At 46.5% G+C, this 20,000-nt stretch overlaps 4 protein-coding genes and 1 long non-coding RNA gene across 5 annotated transcripts in view; 3 read left to right on the forward strand and 2 right to left on the reverse strand.

Annotated features, from left to right (window-relative positions):
• The window catches only part of LOC130169141 (zinc finger MIZ domain-containing protein 2-like), a 17,742-nt gene extending 13,261 nt beyond the window's left edge, over positions 1–4,481 (forward strand). The window contains exons 13-21 of the mRNA XM_056375609.1: positions 1–45; positions 138–243; positions 360–517; positions 646–713; positions 829–897; positions 1,098–1,387; positions 1,478–1,650; positions 1,871–2,068; positions 2,187–4,481. The exon at positions 1–45 is cut by the window's left edge and continues 87 nt beyond it. Of these exons, the coding sequence (XP_056231584.1) occupies positions 1–45; positions 138–243; positions 360–517; positions 646–713; positions 829–897; positions 1,098–1,387; positions 1,478–1,650; positions 1,871–2,068; positions 2,187–2,294 (1,215 nt within the window). The 3' untranslated portion in view covers positions 2,295–4,481. The remainder of the gene's footprint in view (positions 46–137; positions 244–359; positions 518–645; positions 714–828; positions 898–1,097; positions 1,388–1,477; positions 1,651–1,870; positions 2,069–2,186) is intronic.
• A 2-nt stretch (positions 4,482–4,483) lies between these two features.
• Positions 4,484–6,818, reverse strand: LOC130169143 (uncharacterized). Its single transcript, XR_008827799.1, has 3 exons — positions 6,681–6,818; positions 5,190–5,439; positions 4,484–5,102 (listed from the first exon to the last, which is right to left on the reverse strand). It is a non-coding gene; the product is annotated as an uncharacterized LOC130169143 (long non-coding RNA).
• On the forward strand, positions 6,675–10,790 carry ppiaa (peptidylprolyl isomerase Aa (cyclophilin A)). The gene is made up of 4 exons (XM_056375610.1): positions 6,675–6,835; positions 9,167–9,286; positions 10,016–10,188; positions 10,309–10,790. The coding sequence occupies exons 1-4, from the start codon at positions 6,767–6,769 to the stop codon at positions 10,439–10,441; spliced, it is 495 nt and encodes a 164-aa protein (XP_056231585.1). The 5' UTR covers positions 6,675–6,766; the 3' UTR covers positions 10,442–10,790.
• A 3,190-nt stretch (positions 10,791–13,980) lies between these two features.
• On the reverse strand, positions 13,981–18,963 carry LOC130170206 (uncharacterized). Its single transcript, XM_056377391.1, has 4 exons — positions 18,576–18,963; positions 16,851–16,967; positions 14,517–14,631; positions 13,981–14,428 (listed from the first exon to the last, which is right to left on the reverse strand). The coding sequence occupies exons 1-4, from the start codon at positions 18,684–18,686 to the stop codon at positions 14,130–14,132; spliced, it is 642 nt and encodes a 213-aa protein (XP_056233366.1). The 5' UTR covers positions 18,687–18,963; the 3' UTR covers positions 13,981–14,129.
• LOC130170205 (chromaffin granule amine transporter) overlaps positions 16,614–20,000 on the forward strand; it is a 30,674-nt gene continuing 27,287 nt past the window's right edge. The window contains exons 1-2 of the mRNA XM_056377389.1: positions 16,614–16,978; positions 19,033–19,272. The gene's annotated coding sequence lies outside the window, so the exon portion shown is untranslated. The remainder of the gene's footprint in view (positions 16,979–19,032; positions 19,273–20,000) is intronic.

Below are 20,000 nucleotides of genomic sequence, written 5' to 3' on the forward strand. Positions count from 1 at the left end.
CCTGGCAGGAACACCATCCAGATCACCGTCACCGCCTGCTGCTGCGTAAGAAACCACAACACACCAAACTACAGTCACTGTGTCCTCCGCACCGTCACGTGGTTTTAATGTGAAGCTCCTCCCCCTCCTCTCTGCAGTCTCACCTGTTCGTCCTGCAGCTGGTGCATCGTCCGTCGGTTCGCTCGGTGCTGCAGGGTCTGATGAAGAAGAGGCTGCTTCCTGCAGAGCACTGTGTCACCAAGAGTAAGTGAACGCATCACTGAGGCTCATCATAGCTCTGCTCTTGTTTATAAAGGAAACGAAGCGTCATTCGGGTTCGTTATAACTCTCTCTTCCTCCCCCCTCCTCATCACTCTCAGTCAAAAGGAACTTCAGCAGCGGTTCGATTCCCGGGACCCCCGGGTTAAACGGAGAGGACGGCGTGGAGCAGACAGCCATCAGAGTCTCGTTAAAATGTCCGATCACTTTCCGCCGCATCCAGCTGCCCGCCAGAGGTCACGACTGCAGACACATACAGGTCAGAGCACCGGCCAGTCACCAGACAGCGCTGGTCTCCATGGTGACGTCAGCTCAGACAGCAACAGTTGTAGTTTGTGTGTAGTTGTTAACAACTGTGTGTGTGTGTGTGTGTGTGTGTGTCCGCAGTGTTTTGATCTGGAGTCGTATTTGCAGCTCAACTGTGAGAGAGGAACCTGGAGATGCCCCGTGTGCAAGTACGTAACACACACACACACACACACACACACACACACTTACACTTACTTTTGAAACATGTTTCATATCTTCTTTGTAACCTGTGTGTGTGTGTGTGTGTGTGTGTGTGTGCAGTAAAACCGCTCTGTTAGAAGGTCTGGAGGTGGATCAGTACATGCTGGGAATCCTCATCTATGTTCAAAAGTAAGAAACTTTATTTACACTCTACATTTGAACCGACCCTCGACCAGCTCACCTGACTTCAGCTCATAACAGAAATCTGGAAAAACATCCGACTAAGAGAATGTGTGTGTGTGTGTGTGTGTGTGTGTGTGTGTGTGTGTGTGTGTGTGTGTGTGTGTGTGTGTGTGTGTGTGTGTGTGTGTGTGTGTGTGCCCCCCCAGTTCGGAGTACGAGGAGATCACCATCGACCCGGTGTGCAGCTGGAAGCCGGTCCCTGTGAAGCCGGACCTCCATGTGAAGGAGGAGTCAGACGGTCCGGTGCTAAAGCGCTGCAGGACGCTCAGCCCCAGTCACATGGTCCTGCCTAGCGTCATGGAGATGATCGCGTCGCTCGGCCCCGCCCCCTCCTCCTCCACCTCCGTGGCCTCCTCCTCCTCCCCGATGCCCTACCCCTCCCTACCCACAGGGGGCAGCAATAACAGCAGCAACACACCTGACTACCCCGGACCAGGTAGAAGGGGGAGGAGCTGTGATGATGTCATCTAGATCTGATCAATAAGTGTTCCGATCAGACGTATTGATCCGTCTCTGTCTCCCTCAGCTCCGTCCTATCCTGGTCAGTCCAGCAGCTTCTCAGACTTCAGCGGTCCTGGGACTCCGGGGGTTGGGGGGGACTTCTCCTCCCCCGGCCCCCCCCCTCTCTCCTACCAGTCCGAGCTCTCCAGCGCCCTCCTCACCCCCGACAAACCCCCCCCACACCCACTGGCAGGACAGGTACAGTGACTCATCTTCATCTTCATCTTCATCTTCATCGTCAAACGTTTTTCTTTAGTGAAAAACAAATGGAGTCAAAAACCAGTTCAGATTCTGTGTCTCCTCTCCCCCTTCCTTTCCTTATCTCCTCTCCTTCACCTCCTCCCCCCTCTCTTTTCCTCCCTTTCTTCACCCCCCCCCTTCTTTCTTCCTCTAACCTCTCTCTCACCCCCCCCACCAGATATCAGTCTCGGGCCGTATGGACTCCACTTCCCATGGTGCTCCTCTATCCCAGCAGCAGTCGCAGGGTCTCCACGGCAACTCCCAACTGGGAGGCGGCAACCAGATGATGCAGCGTAGCAACCAGAATCCCCGTCTCCAAGGCGACGGCTCCTTCGGGCTCGGGGGGTCTGCAGAGGTTCCAGAACCTTCTCTGGACGTAAGTAGAAACACAACACACACTCCACTGAGCTTCACTGGTTCATCATGATTATTGATAATGATGATGATAATAAAGGAAACCTAATCTGACCTGGCGGCCATGTTTGTTTCCTCAGCTGCTTCCTGAGCTGACCAACCCGGACGAGCTGCTGTCCTACCTCGGCCCTCCGGACCTCCCGAGCAACAACAACGACGACCTGCTGTCCCTGTTTGAGAACAACTGAACACACACACACACACACACACACACACACACACACACACACACACACACACACACACACACACACCCCTGGAGAATTTAAACAGACTCTAATGTAAAAAACCAACTCTCTCTCTCCTCCTCCGTCGTGGCGTGGGTCCCGCTCGGCCGGACGACACGAAGGAAACGAAACAAAAACCAACTTTTAAATATGAAACCTCTTTGATGTGTGACGATGAACTTAATGGTAACTTTATTTTATTGTTTTTTTATTCTCTGAAACTGTATTTTGATGCTTCATCCTTCATTCCCCGTCGGAGTCGACAGCAGCAAAGTGTTTTAACCACAGATCACGTTCTCCATCACTCTACTCTGACTCACCTCCTCCACACGGCCGCTAGCTTCTGTTCGTTTCTATGGAAACACAGAGACCATGAGACGTTCAGCGGTGACGAGGAGTGAACGTGACGTGTCGTTGACGGGCAGCAAGGTCCTTTTTTAAAACCAGATTGTTTCTGGTGCAGACCAGTTTTAAATGTGACGATATAAATAGTTGAAGATGAGCTTTAAAGGAGCAGTCCACGTCTCTTCCTGTTTTTGTTTGTTTTTCACCTGAGATACGTGGAGACCCTGAAGGCAGCGTGAACACAGAACGACGACGAGCAGGTGAACACTCACCTTTTACACTCAGCCACAGCAGGTGACTTCAGTCAGGTTCAAGGTTTTACTGTGAATTAAAAGAAAAATTATAATAAACTCTGGATGACGACATTGTTTTTATAGAAATCCTGGGATTTCTCACCAGAAATGATTTTTACTTTTAAACATAGAATCACAGAAACTTCTACGGTCCTGGTTTTATTTTTGTGAAAGTATCTTTGTGCAACAATGAACCATTTAATCCTCTTTCTGTCCTTCATTATATTTAAGTTGAATCATGTTTGACGTCTCGGTGGTTGGATCGCTGTTGATCCCCTCACAGCTCAACTGTAGCTGCCAGTTAAGCTTGAAGACGACGACATGTTAAAGGGACAGTCGTGGCTGTTTGACGTGCGGTCGTGCTGCATCACGCCGCAGCCGCAGGTCAGCTGAGAGAATCGGGAAGCGTCGTGATGCAGTGCACTCTGATGGTGCGCTCGGGCGTAGCAACACGGTAGTTGAGCGGTTGACAGATGTAGCGCCAGAGGAAAGAGCTGAAGAAATTCTACATGAAGCTTCATTTAAACGGATGTTGGATTGCGTCAGTTTTACTGACTCACACTCGCACGTCATCAAACCTGAACTGTCCCTTTAATGTCGGCGTTCACACTGACAGTCGTGTGGCGTTCATGAAGTCTGGAGCTGAGTCTCTGTTTCAGGACAGACCTTGTTCCCTGCTGGGGGTTTTTTCCCAGGGGGCAGTGGGAGCAGATTTTGGTGAGAATTCCCAGCATTTTTTTTTTTTGTTTTTATTTTTGTTATTTTGATTTCCTGTCAGCTGATGGATGTTTTTCAGAACCCTTCGTGGAAAACAAGCACTAACCTTTCATGTTTAAGTTTCTGGTGCACAATCGTTTCTTATCCACGCCACAGACTTGGACCAAAGTGGAGAAACGATCTGGTGTCTGGTGTTTACCTGAAGCTTTATGTTACTGAACACCTGACTAACACACCTGTACCTGTCACCTGTCTGCTCCTGTGGCTCAGTGTAAATCACACAATTCAGCACCTGAAGTGAAAGTGTAAACGGGGCGAAAGCGACTCGACTCACTAGAACTGTTCTAACGACGTCACTGATCTCAGCTCTGGAGCGTCGTCGGTCTCTTCCTGCGGTTGAGCCTCTGGAGAGGAGTTTAAGCTCCGCCCACCATGAACTCAGTGAGGGGCGATACTCGCAGGAGAAGAAGAAGAAGTGACCTCGCAGGAAACAGCTGTCTGGTCACTGCCTCAAACTGTCGGCCTGAGATCACAGCCACAGCTTGTACATGTGATAATAAACCAGAGTTCATCTTCCTCCTCACCCTCCTCCTCCTCATGCTCATCATTACTCTGTATGTTGTAAAGTGACTAGAGTCCAGACAGTTGTGGTGTCTCCATGTCCCAGTGAGTCCAGTGGCTTCTGGAAAAAATAACTGTACATGATCACTCTGTATGATTCAGTAATGATGCTAATAACAATAATAATAATAATAACCTTTGTAATTTAATAAACACACACTGGAAAGACAGACAGAGGAGAGTCTGTGGTGCTTTAATAAACACATGAACTAACGGAGTCAGATGAGACAGAAACAAACAACAGATCAAACTTTATATTTTTATCTTTTGTGCGATTTTTATAAACCAAACAATTTATTAATTCAATCAAGTTCAAATAATCAGCAGTAAAACTAGAATACTGTCTGAATGATGCTCGTCTACAAAATGAAGCATAAATAATTAATATGAAATTGTGTGTGATTAAAAGTTATTAATCATCAATAGATACTAAAGATTTAAAAATGGATTTACAAAAACAGCATAAAACTCATTAAATATACATTTATAAATATATTTATTCATTCACAAATAAATAATAGAATTTGAAAAGCTATTTGAAAAGATATTTTAAAAACGAGAATACGTTCCTGGATTCAACTTTCATTCCCTTTTTCCAGCTGCTCCTCCTGTCAGCCTCTCTCTGACCGGAGCGTCGGTGCAGGTAAAACCAGAAATGACTGGTTAGCTCTCCAACCAATCAGAGAGCTTGTAACATCCCATTGTTTCACACTCCAGTTCAACAGCACCGAAAACTACGACCTCTGGAGCTGGATACCTGTCCAGGTGAGACAGCTGGGATCATCTCCAGGACCTGCTGGTGTAATCATGAATGGTTTTATTTATTTATTTAGTCACAAACTGATGTTGTGTTGTTTAAACTGCTGTGTGACTAATTGACCTTCAGTCATCACGTCTTCATCACGATCAGCTGACATCCTGACAAACCAACTTGGTTCTTCTTCAGGAGGTCGGGAGGTGAGGGGGGGTTGAATCGCTCTTCATGATGCCAGCGTGCACCACCTCCTCTCTGTGAGCATCAACCGTAGGGCATCAAAGGTCATTAAAGGTCGCCGGTCGATACCACACCCCCACCTTCGCCCACCAGCTCTCCGTCGGGATCTGCTCTCTAAACGTTTCCGTGTGGAAACCTGAGAGGAACAACGAAACTCCAAGCATCAAACACTTCATTTCCTGCATCCTGGTGATTATCAGTTTCTGTTTTTTTCTGCATGAATTCACGATGGAAATGTTTTTATTTATGCAAATTCAGGCACCAGGTGATTCAGGATTCATTTTATGTTTGTAAAAAAAAAAGCACTTTTTTTATTCAGAGTTGATCCACATGTCTGCCCTAAAAACACCTTTGAAGATGTTTCCATGACCATGGAAATCCTGACTACGTCATGGCCCCGCCCACCAATTACCTGCACCTGCAAGATAATCTGCCCTTTTGTAAAATTAATTTCTGGATCTTAAGGGAAGTCATCCACTACCATTTTCTGCTTCTCCGGGTCGATTAATTAATGATATCATCAGGATGACTGTTATATACAGCTGGCAGGTGATGACAAAATTTATATTTATTTCAATTCTATAATGATATTAAATAGTGAAAGTTAATATCAATAAATGCATGCACTTTGTAACATGGTAAGCGAATGAAAGAAGAAGAAAGTAGAAACAGTGGTTCTGATTTTCATTCAAACGTCTCCAGAACCATTTTTTTTTCCCACCAAAAACGTTCCCGAATAATGGCAGAGGATCGTTCCGTGAAAATGAGTTGTTTATACAACCGTCATAATTCTCAATAACAACAAAACAATAGAAAAGTTTACGTTTTATCATTTTTAAAGACAAACTCCTTAAACTTTTAACACTCGGCCACGTAACTTTTTGTGTCTGTTAAACAAACTTCACTTTTCTTTCTTTCTGCGGAGAACGGGACGGACCGCGCCCTGACCGCGTGACCGCGCACACGCTTTTTTTTCACCCTGTCAGCTGGAACGCGCCCTGACTGCGGGACTACACGTTCGCCCACCGCGTGCGGCTGCGCGTACTGGACGCCTGAGCTGTCAATTATCTGTGGCGCGCGCTGTTCTGAGACTCGTGAGATCAACGTTTTGCGACCCGGACACCGAGACGGGGCGGTGCTGTGCGTGGCAAACCCTGGAAACACCCAACCTCCGCCGTAGCGGTCCACTCTGGTGTTAGAATGAAACACACCATGAGATGCGTCTGTCCGTTTACAGACCTGTAGAAAGGGAGCGTCAGCTGTCCTGGCTGCTGATTCGCTAAAATCGACGCCAATCAAATACTCAGGCTTTACCGATTGGCTCACTGTGCTTTTGTACCGCCCATTGGGAGTCTTATATAAAATTAATCCACATACCTCCATCTTTTTCGGTTCCTTGCGGCCCACAGTGTTCCTTCGCCGGAGAACTCTTCAGTCTACCCTGTATAGTTCCGCCTGCTGAAATGTCCAACCCCAGAGTCTATTTCGATGTCACCGCCAACGGCGCATCCATCGGCCGGGTTTTGATGGAGGTAAACCGGTCTCTTTGGTGTAAAGTGTAGCTAGTTGTGCTGGCTGTCAGAGCGGCCGGTGAATGTTATTCTCCGCCCGTGTCCAGTGAGACTGCACCGGGTCTTTGCTATAACCGCCTCCGCTTGGTGTTTGTACGGGCATGAAGTCAGTTCGGGCGGCGGGACGTCAAACCCCGGTGTCAGCCGGTCGTTGTGGTCCGCATGTGGCGTCACGAGAGAAAACGTTAGCCGAGCTGTCACGAACGACTTGCAGGACGTGTGCACGTGTTTGTGGCGTCCAGCCAGCGCGGCTCGTCGCTGGCTAACGCGACCGGACAACGGACATTTACGGTGTTAATGCTGGTGGTGATGGGGCTTTATTCGGTTGTAGCTACGGGGAATTTTCTGTGTTAAGTCAGTTATTCATATAAATTCGTATCGGTGCTTTATTAATGATATCCGTGTGATCATGACTGGCCGGCTTTACTGCCGTCGGGGCGGGTTTAGCTGCAAATTTGTAAATAATGAGCAAACACGGTGAGAGCCAAAACTGCACCAGCTTCCGTCACGCTGAGGCCTATACAAGGCCCGCGGCCCCGGTTTGAGTCGTTTAGAGGGTCGCTGTCCGGGCACCGTTGGCTAACTGCTGAGTTAACGTCACTGCTGTCCTTTGTTGCAGCGTTTCGCGGCCTACGCAGAAGCCCGGGAAACCTCCTCTGCCTCAGGTTAAAAACGGCTTCAGCCCACCGCGGCAACTCGCTCCTTTTTATTTTACCGCGTTTCTAACGCGTAGCGGTTTAAGGATGTTGTCCTCAACTCGGTCCGAGTAACAATACAAAATGAGCCGCCTGCTGCGGTGGTTAGCATGTTAGCCGCTGGAGCTAACTGCGCCGGTTCATGTGTTCGAGAGCGGGGGAGGGGAGGGGGAGGGGGAGGCAGTTCTGGAAAGTTCCATGGTGCTGGCGCGGTCGGGGGATGGGGGCTGTCTTCTACGGTTAAAAAGAATGCGGATGTAGGGAAGATGGTGGAATCACCCGGGATACCTGTAGTCCTTTGTGCTCACTGTGATTTAAACATGTTGCATAAGCGACAGCGGCTACTATAACCGCTCCGTTATTACATCCGCCCGGTTTAACGGCACCAAACGCTAACCATGCCCAGCAGCCATTTTGTTCAGCTAGTAGTAGCTGTGCCTCATTATGGGCGTTCCCGATCCTTGGCACGAGTCTTCAGCCCTCACCGTTAACTTCTTGCCGCGTGTGATGTTCGCGGTAATGACATCTCTTGGCAGCTTTTGATTTGTGGTCTGAGATTTAATTGTTAGTTTATTTTTTTCCCTTTAGTGCAACGAGATTTTGTTCAGTAGAGACAAAGATGTAACGCACAGACAATAACACAAAGCAGCTAGACCTAGCACGGGTTATGATTTGAATCGGTGCTAGTGTTACTGGGAGAACTGTGCGTCTCTGCGCATGTATGGAAGTAAAGCATGAGTACAGTAGTGAGGGAAAGTTTGATGCACAGAGGTTTTCGTGCAGCTGGCAGTGCCACCAGGGAGGCGGCATGCTTCATGCTGAGGCATGGTTTCTGTTACTGCTGAGCAGGTGGACAGCTGCACAGGGCTGTGGTGAGTTCAGCTGTCCAGCCAGTCTGCTGCAGCACCCACCACCTCCCCCAGCATCCCCCTCCCTCTGAACATACTTGCACAGTAGCGTCACTGCTGTGCAGGGCATGCAGATATTCCAGTGTGGTGCAATGCTGCAGTCCTGTTTCACCATGACATAACACAATTACCACACACTAATCGCATGATAAACTGGTCCCCGTTCAATGGGCTGGAGCTGCTGCCCTCGGGCGCTCTTGAAGTTGATTTGACTTTTAATGATGCACTTTAATTTATTGACTTGGATGTCAAGCGCAGCCTGAAGCATTACATTTTTGACACTTGTACAAAGCTAATTTTAGTGCCGCTCTGCAGGGATATTCTCATTTTAAAATGGCACATATCCAAAGTGGTAGGATGATGTGTTCAGGCTGTGATTTGGTTTTCATTTTTGCAGAGGCTTCATTTCCCTCCTTACAGTTGGACTTTGAGCAGCTTTCTTCTTCTATATAGAGGAGTTATACAACTGGCTGCTGCACAGAACAAAGTGCACAGTCTGATCAACCTCCTCTGGTTTTGGCTCGGGGCCTGGATGGCAACCAGCCAAATGTTCATTCATTTACTGGTCACTGAATGCACAACTTTTAGCCTTTCCCTTTATCAGTCTTGGAAATGAACAAGTGACTTCACACCCTGTTTGCTCAGAACAGTTGACTGACTTTGGGTGTGTTAATTTTTTGTCTCCGCAGCTCCGCAACGATGTGGTGCCCAAGACTGCTGAGAACTTCCGCGCCCTCTGCACCGGTGAGAAGGGCTTCGGCTACAAGGGCTGCACCTTCCACCGCATCATCCCTGGTTTCATGTGCCAGGTGAGAATAAAAACTCACACTGGAGCTTTGAACATCACAAATGAGACCAGACTGAAATGTGGTTTTTAAATTTTGTTTTTGATGAAGGTTGTGATGGTCATAAGGCAGGGTTGGTTATTAGTTCATTTTAATTTGATTTCTGCTTTTTGTTTTTTGGAGCATTTAAAATCCCTTTGAAGCCTGAGCAAGGTTCATTAATAGAGATGTTTCCTGCTGCTGCTTTCAGACCAGAGCTTGAGCTAAATGATGATTTTCTTGATTTTTAAGTATTTATGTAAAGAATGAAGTTGTTAGAATCTCCTATAGCCAACGGTGATGTCTTCTAATGACTTTGTCTGATCATATTCAGTTTAGTGACAGAACAGAAATGCAGCAAATCCACAACTGCTCTGATCATTTTCAAGCTACCAAACATTTAGACTTGTTGCATTTCTTTGTGATGGTGAACTGCTGATTGATTCAATAAGCACTTTCAATGAACCTTGTTTGGGGGGGTGTTTGTCACTGTTCTCTGAAATTTTATAATCAAAACTAAATAAAATGATCATTACTTGATGGAAATATTAGTTCCAGTCCAAACTTCATGTTTCAGAAGTGTGACTGGTTTTGTTTTATGTAAGAAGTGGAACACATCATTTTCTTTAAAGCGCATCGTCCAGTCCAAACACGTATGTGATTAACCCGACCCGGGTCAGTGTGTGTGATGTTAATGTGTTGTTCAACACGCAGGGCGGGGACTTCACCAACCACAATGGAACCGGTGGAAAGTCCATCTATGGCAACAAGTTTGCTGACGAGAACTTCACCCTGAAGCACACCGGCCCTGGCATCCTGTCCATGGCCAACGCCGGACCAAACACCAATGGATCCCAGTTCTTTATCTGCACAGAGAAAACAGCATGGTGAGCACACACACACACACACACTAACACACACTAACCTGAGCCTCAGTGTTTGGTTAGCATCTTAGCTTTACCTTGTCGTGCAGAGCAACAGTCAGTGTTTGTGGTGTGTGTCTTCAGGCTGGATGGGAAGCACGTGGTGTTCGGGATCGTGGTCGAGGGGATGGACGTAGTAAAGAAGATGGAGAGCTACGGCAACTCGTCCGGCAAAACCAAGGTCAAGGTTGCCATTGCCGACTGTGGGCAGCTCTGAGCTCCAGCACTTAACCCTTTCTGCTTGCCCTGTAGCCACACCCCTTCAGGCTCCACTCCCACCCCCCATCCACCACCATTCAACATTCCTATTGATGGATATTCAACTGCCCCCCCCCCCTTTCCAGCCACCCTTTTTTTTATTCTGTTCTTGTTGAAATCATGTTGCTGCATTTGTGACTTTGCCTTTTGAAAGTTTCTTTTGCATTAACGTTTTTTTCCACAAAGTCCCAACGGTTTTTTTGTTAAGTCAAAAAAATGAATAAGAAAATAAAATGGAAAAGATGCCTTGACAAATGAAATGTGTTTTTGTCTGAAAATGTTCAAACCTATTAAAAAAAACAACCAAAGTTAAAGTTTCCTGTACAGGTTGTTTGGGAGGATTCAGTCATGCGAATGTGATTCAGCACTTCCTGCCTGCAGGAAGTCCAGTTCTGTTCTGAACCTCAGACCTCATTTTAAAGATGATGTGGATCTGAAATGTAGATGTGCTTCTCTAACCTGGTCGTCTCTGCAGCTGCATGAACTGAGCCGGTGTCACAAACACTAAGATAATTAAATGAATAGATGAAAGCAGAAGGAAGGGGAACATACTTCCTCACTTTGACCAGTATGATTGTCAAACACACGAAGCAACTTCCTGTGTGGGATTGAGGTCTGAGCTTTAACTTAACGAACCTCCAGAAACCCTGAGGTGACGACTTCCATCTCGCAGGAAGTGAAATGTGAACGAACGAGATTTCTTTTAACAGCGACGTGAACAAAACCTGGTTAATTTTAGTATTTAAGAGTGAACAGTGACACCTGCTGGAGAACCCTCAGTACTGCACCTGTGGACAGACTGGATGAAGGGTGAGTCACAACTGTCTGCTCTAATTTAGTGTTTTTAATCCATGCACTAAATGACTTGTGCTTGGAAACATAAGAACTGTGTGTAGCAGTGTTTCTACGTCACTGAAAACTCAGCTAAAGCTTCAGGAACTACAGACTTCCATGTTATTGATACAAAAATGAGCAAATAAATTATTTGTCCCACCTTTACCAGCTGCAACATTAGTGACGCATCAATAATAATCAACAATTATAATCCAGGAATATATTCTATAAATTGGGCCGTTCTGTATTTAAGTATATTTTGAAGCTTCTTTGAACGCAGCGTTTCTACACTGTGGTATTACTGCAGTTACTGAAGTATTACTGCAGTTACTGAAGTAACACCAGACTGAAGACTTCCTGCTGACAGCGGCACCTTGAAGAAAGTAAAAGCTGTTCAGATGAAAATGTTCCTGTGCTGAATTAATCATGAAATAAAGAGGCACACGTGACCAAATGTAAATTTATCTGATTATAATCTGTAAAACTAAATCTGTAAAACCTGGTCGAGACCACGTGTCCAGCAGAGGGAGCTCTTCATCTTTCTCTGTTCTGGTCAACAGGTTCTGCAGATGATGAAGAGGCAGAACAAGTTGTTTCTTCCAACAATAAAAGGTAAAACATCACCTGCAGTGTCCTGTCTCACCTGCAGTGTCCTCTCTCACCTGCAGTGTCCTGTCTCACCTGCAGTGTCCTGTCTCACCTGCAGTGTCCTCTCTCACCTGCAGTGTCCTGTCTCACCTGCAGTGTCCTCTCTCACCTGCAGTGTCCTCTCTCACCTGCAGTGTCCTGTCTCACCTGCAGTGTCCTCTCTCACCTGCAGTGTCCTGTCTCACCTGCAGTGTCCTGTCTCACCTGCAGTGTCCTCTCTCACCTGCAGTGTCCTGTCTCACCTGCAGTGTCCTCTCTCACCTGCAGTGTCCTGTCTCACCTGCAGTGTCCTGTCTCACCTGCAGTGTCCTCTCTCACCTGCAGTGTCCTGTCTCACCTGCAGGGGGCACTAAAGTGACTAATAACCACTGTTTTTCTGTGTGACTACAGTAAAAACTGACCTCAGAGCTGTTGCTCCAGACTCGCATCAAACACAACTAGAAATGAAATAAATTAATTTGTCTGTTTATCGTGTTGTGTTTGACGACTAATTAAAGTCATTTAATTAATTATTAGGAATCACTGTCCTGTTCTGCCTGACTGAAATTCAGGCATTAGGTAGAATTACTAAGTACACAGTAAAGGTACTCAATGTAGTTAAAGTACCACAGTGAATGTACTTCCTGTAGTTGCTAAAAAACAGTAAAAGTACTTCCTGTAGTTAGAGTACCGCAATAAAAGTACTTCTTAGTGACAGTATCACAGTAAAAGTACTTCCTGTTGTGACAGTATGACAACAAAAGTACTTTATGTACTTATATTATCACAGTTAAACAGTAAATGTATTTCACGTACTTATATTATCACAGTAAAATTATGTCCTTTAGTTGCAGTATCACAGTAAAAGTACTCCATGTACTTATAGTATCACAGTAAAACAGTAAAAGTACTTCCTGTAGTTAGAGCTGCTTTAACTACGTCAGATACACTTAGGTTAGTCCACTGGTTCCTAACCTAGGGCTCGGGTCCCTCCACAGGGTCACCACATAAATCTGAGCGGTCGTCACATGATTCATGGCAAAGAAGAAGAAATGTTCAGAAAGTTCAGACTCACTGATCTGCAGTCAGTTCTTGGGCTTTTAATCTGAAAAATAACTAGTAATTATAACTGTCAAACAAGTGAAGTGGAGCAGAAGCATAAAGTAGAAATAGTCAAGTAAAGTACAAATAACTTCAAATTGTACTTAAATGTTGTTGTGTAAATGTACTTAGTTACTTTTAGTTCCCATCAACCAATGAAGATACAGTTCAACCTTCGCCACAGTTTAGTGAGATTATAATGCTCAGCTTCATTCAACTATAAGTCTATTACAGTAAATACTGAAGAGTCACCTGACCCCGCCGCCATTTTGTTTATGACTCAACAACACCAGAGTGAGAACACAGAGAGAAACACTCGTACATTTTAATATAAGACACTAGCTTTTATTTTGGAGAAAATATCTTTAACTTTCATTGAAGGCCCCTCTGATGGCCCCTCTGAAGGGCCCTCTGAAGGCCCTCTGAAGGCCCCTCTGATGGGCCCTCTGAAGGCCCCTTTGAAGGCCCCTCTGATGGGCCCTCTGAAGGCCCTCTGAAGGGCCCTCTGATGGGCCCTCTGAAGGGCTCTCTGAAGGCCCCTCTGAAGGCCCTCTGAAGGCCCCTCTGATGGGCCCTCTGAAGGCCCCTCTGAAGGCCCCTCTGATGGGCCCTCTGAAGGCCCCTCTGAAGGCCCCTCTGATGGGCCCTATGAAGGCCCCTCTGAAGGGCCCTCTGGAGGCCCTATGAAGGCCCCTCTGATGGGCCCTCTGAAGGGCCCTCTGAAGGCCCTCTGAAGGCCCCTCTGATGGGCCCTCTGAAGGGCCCTCTGAAGGGCCCTCTGAAGGCCCTCTGAAGGCCCCTCTGATGGGCCCTCTGAAGGCCCCTCTGAAGGCCCTCTGAAGGCCCCTCTGATGGGCCCTCTGAAGGCCCCTCTGAAGGCCCCTCTGATGGGCCCTCTGAAGGCCCCTCTGAAGGGCCCTCTGAAGGGCCCAGACTCTCGTGCGACTCCACGTGGAGAGTAAAGTTCGTCTCTCAGCTGACGACCTGAGGCCTCGACCACAGAAGAAGATCCACGTCAGCGTTTCAAACAGCTAAAACAAGCAGCTACAGACTGAAGGTTTAAATAAAGGTTCATGGTGAATCTGTCAGCAGCTCCTCTCTGCCGTCCTCCTCTTCTTCCCAGAATGCCTTGTTTTCCTCGGGCGGGGCAGACACACGCCCTGACCCTTGTTTTTGCCCGACTCCGCCCGGCTGACGGCGCTGCAGGACAGCCCCGCGTCGCAGTCGCAGCGGCCCAGGTTCCTCCTCAGCTTGGTGGAGCCTCGCAGCAGACAGGCCTCGCCCTCCACCGGGATCCTCTGACACCGTTTACCTGTCAGGTAGCGGACGCAGCAGAGACCGGCGGCGCAGTCACCTGACCGCACGCAGCTCGACATCTCAGGAGCTGGAACGCAGAGTCACACAGGTCAGCACCTCCGAGAACTGGCTACCGCTGCAGTGCATTCTGGGACTTTGGGCTAACCTCCACTCACCTTTGGTCCTGTTGAAGCCGTCGGTGTCTCTGTCCACCTGTCTGTCCACCTGTCTGTCCACCTGTCTGTCCTGAGAGGACGGTCTCCTCTGAGCTCTGTTACTGCATCCTCCCCTCTGATAGACAAGACAGATACATTACACTGTGTCAGACTGAAGAGTCCTCCTGAAGGTTCATCGAGTGAGTGAGTGAACGAGTGAGTGAGTGAACGAGTGAGTGAGTGATTTAGTGAGTGAACGAGTGATTCAGTGAGTGAGTGAGTGAGTGAACGAGTGAGTGAGTGAGTGAGTGAGTGAGTGAGTGAGTGAACGAGTGAGTGAGTGAACGAGTGAGTGAGTGAGTGAACGAGTGAGTGAGTGAGTGAACGAGTGATTCAGTGAGTGAGTGAGTGAGTGAGTGAGTGAGTAAACGAGTGATTCAGTGAGTGAGTGAGTGAGTAAACGAGTGATTCAGTGAACGAGTGATTCTCTGAGTGAGTGAGTGAGTGAGTGAGTGAGTGAGTAAACGAGTGATTCAGTGAGTGAGTGAGTGAGTAAACGAGTGATTCAGTGAACGAGTGATTCTCTGAGTGAGTGAGTGATTCAGTGAGTGAGTGAGTGAGTGAGTGAGTGAGTGAGTGAGTGAGTGAGTGAGTGAGTGATTCAGTGAGTGAGTGAGTGAGTGAGTGAGTGATTCAGTGAGTGAGTGAGTGAGTGAGTGATTCAGTGAGTGAGTGAACGAGTGAGTGAGTGAGTGAACGAGTGAGTGAGTGAGTGATTCAGTGAGTGAGTGAACGAGTGAGTGAGTGAGTGAGTGATTCAGTGAGTGAGTGAGTGAGTGAGTGATTCAGTGAGTGAGTGAGTGAACGAGTGATTCTCTGAGTGAACGAGTGATTCAGTGACTGAGTGAGTGAGTGATTCAGTGAGTGAGTGAGTGATTTAGTGAGTGAACGAGTGATTCAGTGAGTGAGTGAGTGAGTGAACGAGTGAGTGAGTGAGTGAGTGAGTGAGTGAGTGATTCAGTGAGTGAGTGAGTGAACGAGTGAGTGAGTGAGTGAGTGATTCAGTGAGTGAGTGAGTGAACGAGTGAGTGAGTGAGTGAGTGAGTGAGTGAGTGATTTAGTGAGTGAACAAGTGATTCAGTGAGTGAGTGAGTGAGTGAGTGATTCAGTGAGTGAGTGAGTGAACGAGTGAGTGAGTGAGTGATTCAGTGAGTGAGTGAGTGAACGAGTGATTCAGTGAGTGAGTGAGTGAGTGAGTGATTCAGTGAGTGAGTGAGTGAGTGAGTGAGTGAACGAGTGAGTGAGTGAGTGAGTGAGTGAGTGATTTAGTGAGTGAACAAGTGATTCAGTGAGTGAGTGAGTGAGTGAGTGATTCAGTGAGTGAGTGAGTGAGTGAGTGAGTGAGTGAGTGATTCAGTGAGTGAGTGATTCAGTGAGTGAGTGAGTGAGTGAGTGAGTGATTCAGTGAGTGAGTGAGTGAACGAGTGAGTGAGTGAGTGATTTAGTGAGTGAACGAGTGATTCAGTGAGTGAGTGAGTGAACGAGTGAGTGAGTGAGTGAGTGAGTGAGTGATTCAGTGAGTGAGTGATTCAGTGAGTGAGTGAGTGAACGAGTGAGTGAGTGAGTGATTCAGTGAGTGAGTGAGTGAACGAGTGAGTGAACGAGTGAGTGAGTGAGTGAGTGAGTGAGTGAACGAGTGAGTGAGTGAGTGAGTGAGTGATTCAGTGAGTGAGTGAGTGAACGAGTGAGTGAACGAGTGAGTGAACGAGTGAGTGGGTGATTCAGTGAGTGAACGAGTGATTCAGTGAGTGAGTGAGTGAACGAGTGAGTGAGTGAGTGAGTGAGTGAGTGAGTGAGTGAGTGATTCAGTGAGTGAGTGAGTGATTCAGTGAGTGAGTGAGTGAGTGAGTGATTTAGTGAGTGAACGAGTGATTCAGTGAGTGAGTGAGTGAGTGAACGAGTGAGTGAGTGAGTGAGTGAGTGAGTGAGTGATTCAGTGAGTGAACGAGTGATTCAGTGAGTGAGTGAGTGAACGAGTGAGTGAGTGAGTGAGTGAGTGAGTGAGTGATTCAGTGAGTGAGTGAGTGAACGAGTGAGTGATTCAGTGAGTGAGTGAGTGAGTGAGTGATTCAGTGAGTGAGTGAGTGAGTGAGTGAGTGAGTGAGTGAGTGAGTGAGTGATGAACGTTTTCTCCTGACGTTTCCTCTGATATCTACGGAAGCCAGAGCCGTGATTAGTTTTTAATGTTGTTATCGCGAGACATAATGAAGAGCTGAGATTCGGAACGTTCATCACGTGACGCTCTCGGACTGATCAGGTGTGTGCACAGGTGTCGTCAGTCTGTGTGTCACTGACCGCAGGGGCGGAGCAGCCAGGTGAGGAACACGGAGGCGCCGGTCGTCGACGCGAGTTGAAATTCGTCTCCGTCTGGCGGCGTGTCGCCTGCTCCACCTGGTCGCCATGGGAACGATCCTGATGGACAGGTGAGAGAATGACATCACTGTTTCGATCTCAGATATTAAAAGTTAAGACCAGTGCTGCATCACCACTGATATCAACCACCAACACTCTCCTGCTTCAGGTGTGTCGAGTTCCCTCCTCACACATCAGACCGGAAACACGTGAACGGTGTAAATGTTAAATAAAAGGTTAAATATAAAGATGTTACATTTAAAGTAAATCTTCTCAGTGTTAAAGCTGAATGTGAGGAGTGAGCTCAATATTCAAAATAAATCAGTTTTTACATTTGGCGTCACATACAGGTGCGGTGACGTAATACTGACGTCTCCGCAGGTAAATTAAACACCTGCTGCTTTTCTAAACCGCTGTTGTCAAGAAGTTTACAGCAAATCAACCGAAATAAAGTCAATAAAACGTCAGAGGAAAGAATCAATGTGATTGTGATCAGTCTTATAGTAAATTTATATTAAATGCAGTTGATTGATTTCACTTTTTGTTTCTAAACTGAACATAAATAAAATGTATTTAACAAAAAAAAAAAAAAAAAAAAAATCATTATATAAAAATATAAGACAGAAATAAGAAACTGTAAATTCATAGAAAGGACAATAATTATTGGGATCCAACTGCTGAACTTTTAATAACAAGTTGGAGAAAAAACTAATACGTTCATAATAAATTCATAGTTATTTGGGTTGAAATTATCGGCTCCAAACATCAAGATAATTAAAGGGATAAAAACAAACGTTTCATTTCTTCTGATTGTTGAAAGTTAAAACCTTTTTAATGTAAATCAACATGAACTGAAGTAAATAAACACAGCAACAGGAACAAGTGTCTCTGTTTTAACTTTACTTTTCTTTTTAAAACTGGTTCAAGGAAAAATGTGAAAAACTGAGTTTGAGTTTTTGAATTTCTTAAAAACGTCACTTTAGACTCTGAGAAACTCCATTTGGCATTTTTCACTATTTTGCAGTAAATATATTGATCAAGAAAATTCATAATGAAAATAATTGTTAGTTGAAGCCCAACAGGAAACAATGGGACATTCTGGACCTTCAGAATAAAGTGTGACCAGAACAAACAGCAGCTGACGGATCAGTAAACTTCATCCTCGACTGTAGAAATTGTCGTTTCTCAACATCCACTTACTAGTTTTTTTTTTAGCTTTGCACTGAGCAAACTCCGTCCGCGGATAAAAACCATGACGTGTGGATGAAAGCTCAACAAAAGCGAGTAAGAAGACCTGAGGTCAGGATCAGACTCAGCTCCACAGCACCTTTACTTTTGTAATTGAATATAATTTTATTTTATTGATGTGGAAACATCCGTTTGTTCATGTGAAACATTATTCCTGTCCTGATCAACCGGGAACATATTAATGATCATTATTGATAATTGGCACATTGATTCTTTCACATTATGACTCTCATTCATCTGCTGAAATGAATATTGATGAGTTAAACATATTGGAGCTGATTCTATGACCTCTGCTTCTACCTCTGTTGCTTCTGTTTGTATTAACTCTACAAATAAAGTAGAAATCCTCCGTCCAGGTCCAGACCTTCGGTCCGGAGACGTTCAGGCTCTCGGAGTAGAAACAGGTGATCCGGGTCTTACCTGCTGCTCGGAGCTCTGTCCCGTCGACTCTTTGGACGATCTGATGGTGTTTGAGTCCAGAGCCAGACCGCAGACCAGAGACACACACAGCACGCTGCGCCACATCCACATCCTGGTGCTGGTGCTGGTGCTGGTCCTGGTGCTGGTCCTGGTGCTGGTGCTGGTCCTGGTCCTGGTCGATCAGTCAGTGCTGGGGTAGAGTCACAGTTTTAATTTGCGGCTGAGGAGTAACTGAAGAGCTGATGCTGAGCTTGTTGTTGTTTTAAATCCTTCATTCAAAATCTTCTGCAGCTTTAATTATTTTATTGAGACGATAAAAAGTCTGAGTTTCAGTCTTAAAGGAAACCTGCTCTCTCTCTCTCTCTCTCTCTCTCTCTCTCTCTCTCTCTCTCTCCTCTCTCTCTCTCTCTCTCTCTCTCTCTCGCTCACTCGCTCTCCTCCTGGCTGCTGCCTTCAGGTGCGTTGGTTTTTTATACCCCTCCCCTCCCCTCCCCTCTGATCCGGCCTCTTTCAGCCGCCCGCTCCTCAGAAGTTTTTGAAGGTGCGTTTGAAGCTCGACCGCATCAGTCGGAGGAGACGGCGCCGCCCCCTCTCTTCCTTCCTGGAAGCCCCGCGGCCTCAGGTGAGGCGGGACGTTTGATACGTGACACCGCAGAGACCACAGAGAGATTAAAACACACCTGGAGACACGAGACAGGTAGAGCCGTCTGCAGCGTGTGTGTGTGTGTGTGTGTGTGTGTGTGTGTGTGTGTGTGTGTGTGTGTGTGTGTGTGTGTGTGTGTGTGTGTGTGTGTGTGTGTGTGTGTGTGTGTGTGTGTGTGTGTGTGTGTGTGGTTTTGCTTCATGTGGTCTGAAATGTAACGATAAAGACTCATTAGCTGAGGCTGTGTGTGTGAGGCGGCGGATGTGTGAGTGTTTACAGGTGATTAAAGCTGATTAACGCAGAGAAGTGAATCCGCTTCAAACACACGGAGACTCACCTGAAGTCTCAGTAAACACACATCGACCCTCTGAGGTCGACACGTGTGCAGCGTACAATACCTGAGACTCTGCAGACGCCCCACTTCCTGTTTCATATTCTTGTGAGATCATTCAAAAATCTGGTTCGGACAGAAAAAACTAAACTTAAATGAATTTTTTAAAAAATGTAATTCAAGGCTTTTATCTACTGTAGTTCTCATATGTTGCTCTATTTACATGAACATAAACACATTTCAAGCAACAGGACAATTTGCCCTCATCAGTCAAGCTTCAGGTTTTCATCCTTTGGGCCGAATCATCACTTTGTTCTACGACAGAAAGGCGCCTCGTTAGGGAAAAGGTGAAAGAGGGAAAGAGGGAAAGAGGGAAAGAAGGAAAGAGGGAAAGAGGGAAAGAGGGAAAGAAGGAAAGAGGGAAAGAGGGAAAGAGGGAAAGAGGGAAAGA

The sequence above is a fragment of the Seriola aureovittata genome, chromosome 5, assembly GCF_021018895.1.
Source record: "Seriola aureovittata isolate HTS-2021-v1 ecotype China chromosome 5, ASM2101889v1, whole genome shotgun sequence".
Lineage (NCBI taxonomy): Eukaryota > Metazoa > Chordata > Actinopteri > Carangiformes > Carangidae > Seriola > Seriola aureovittata.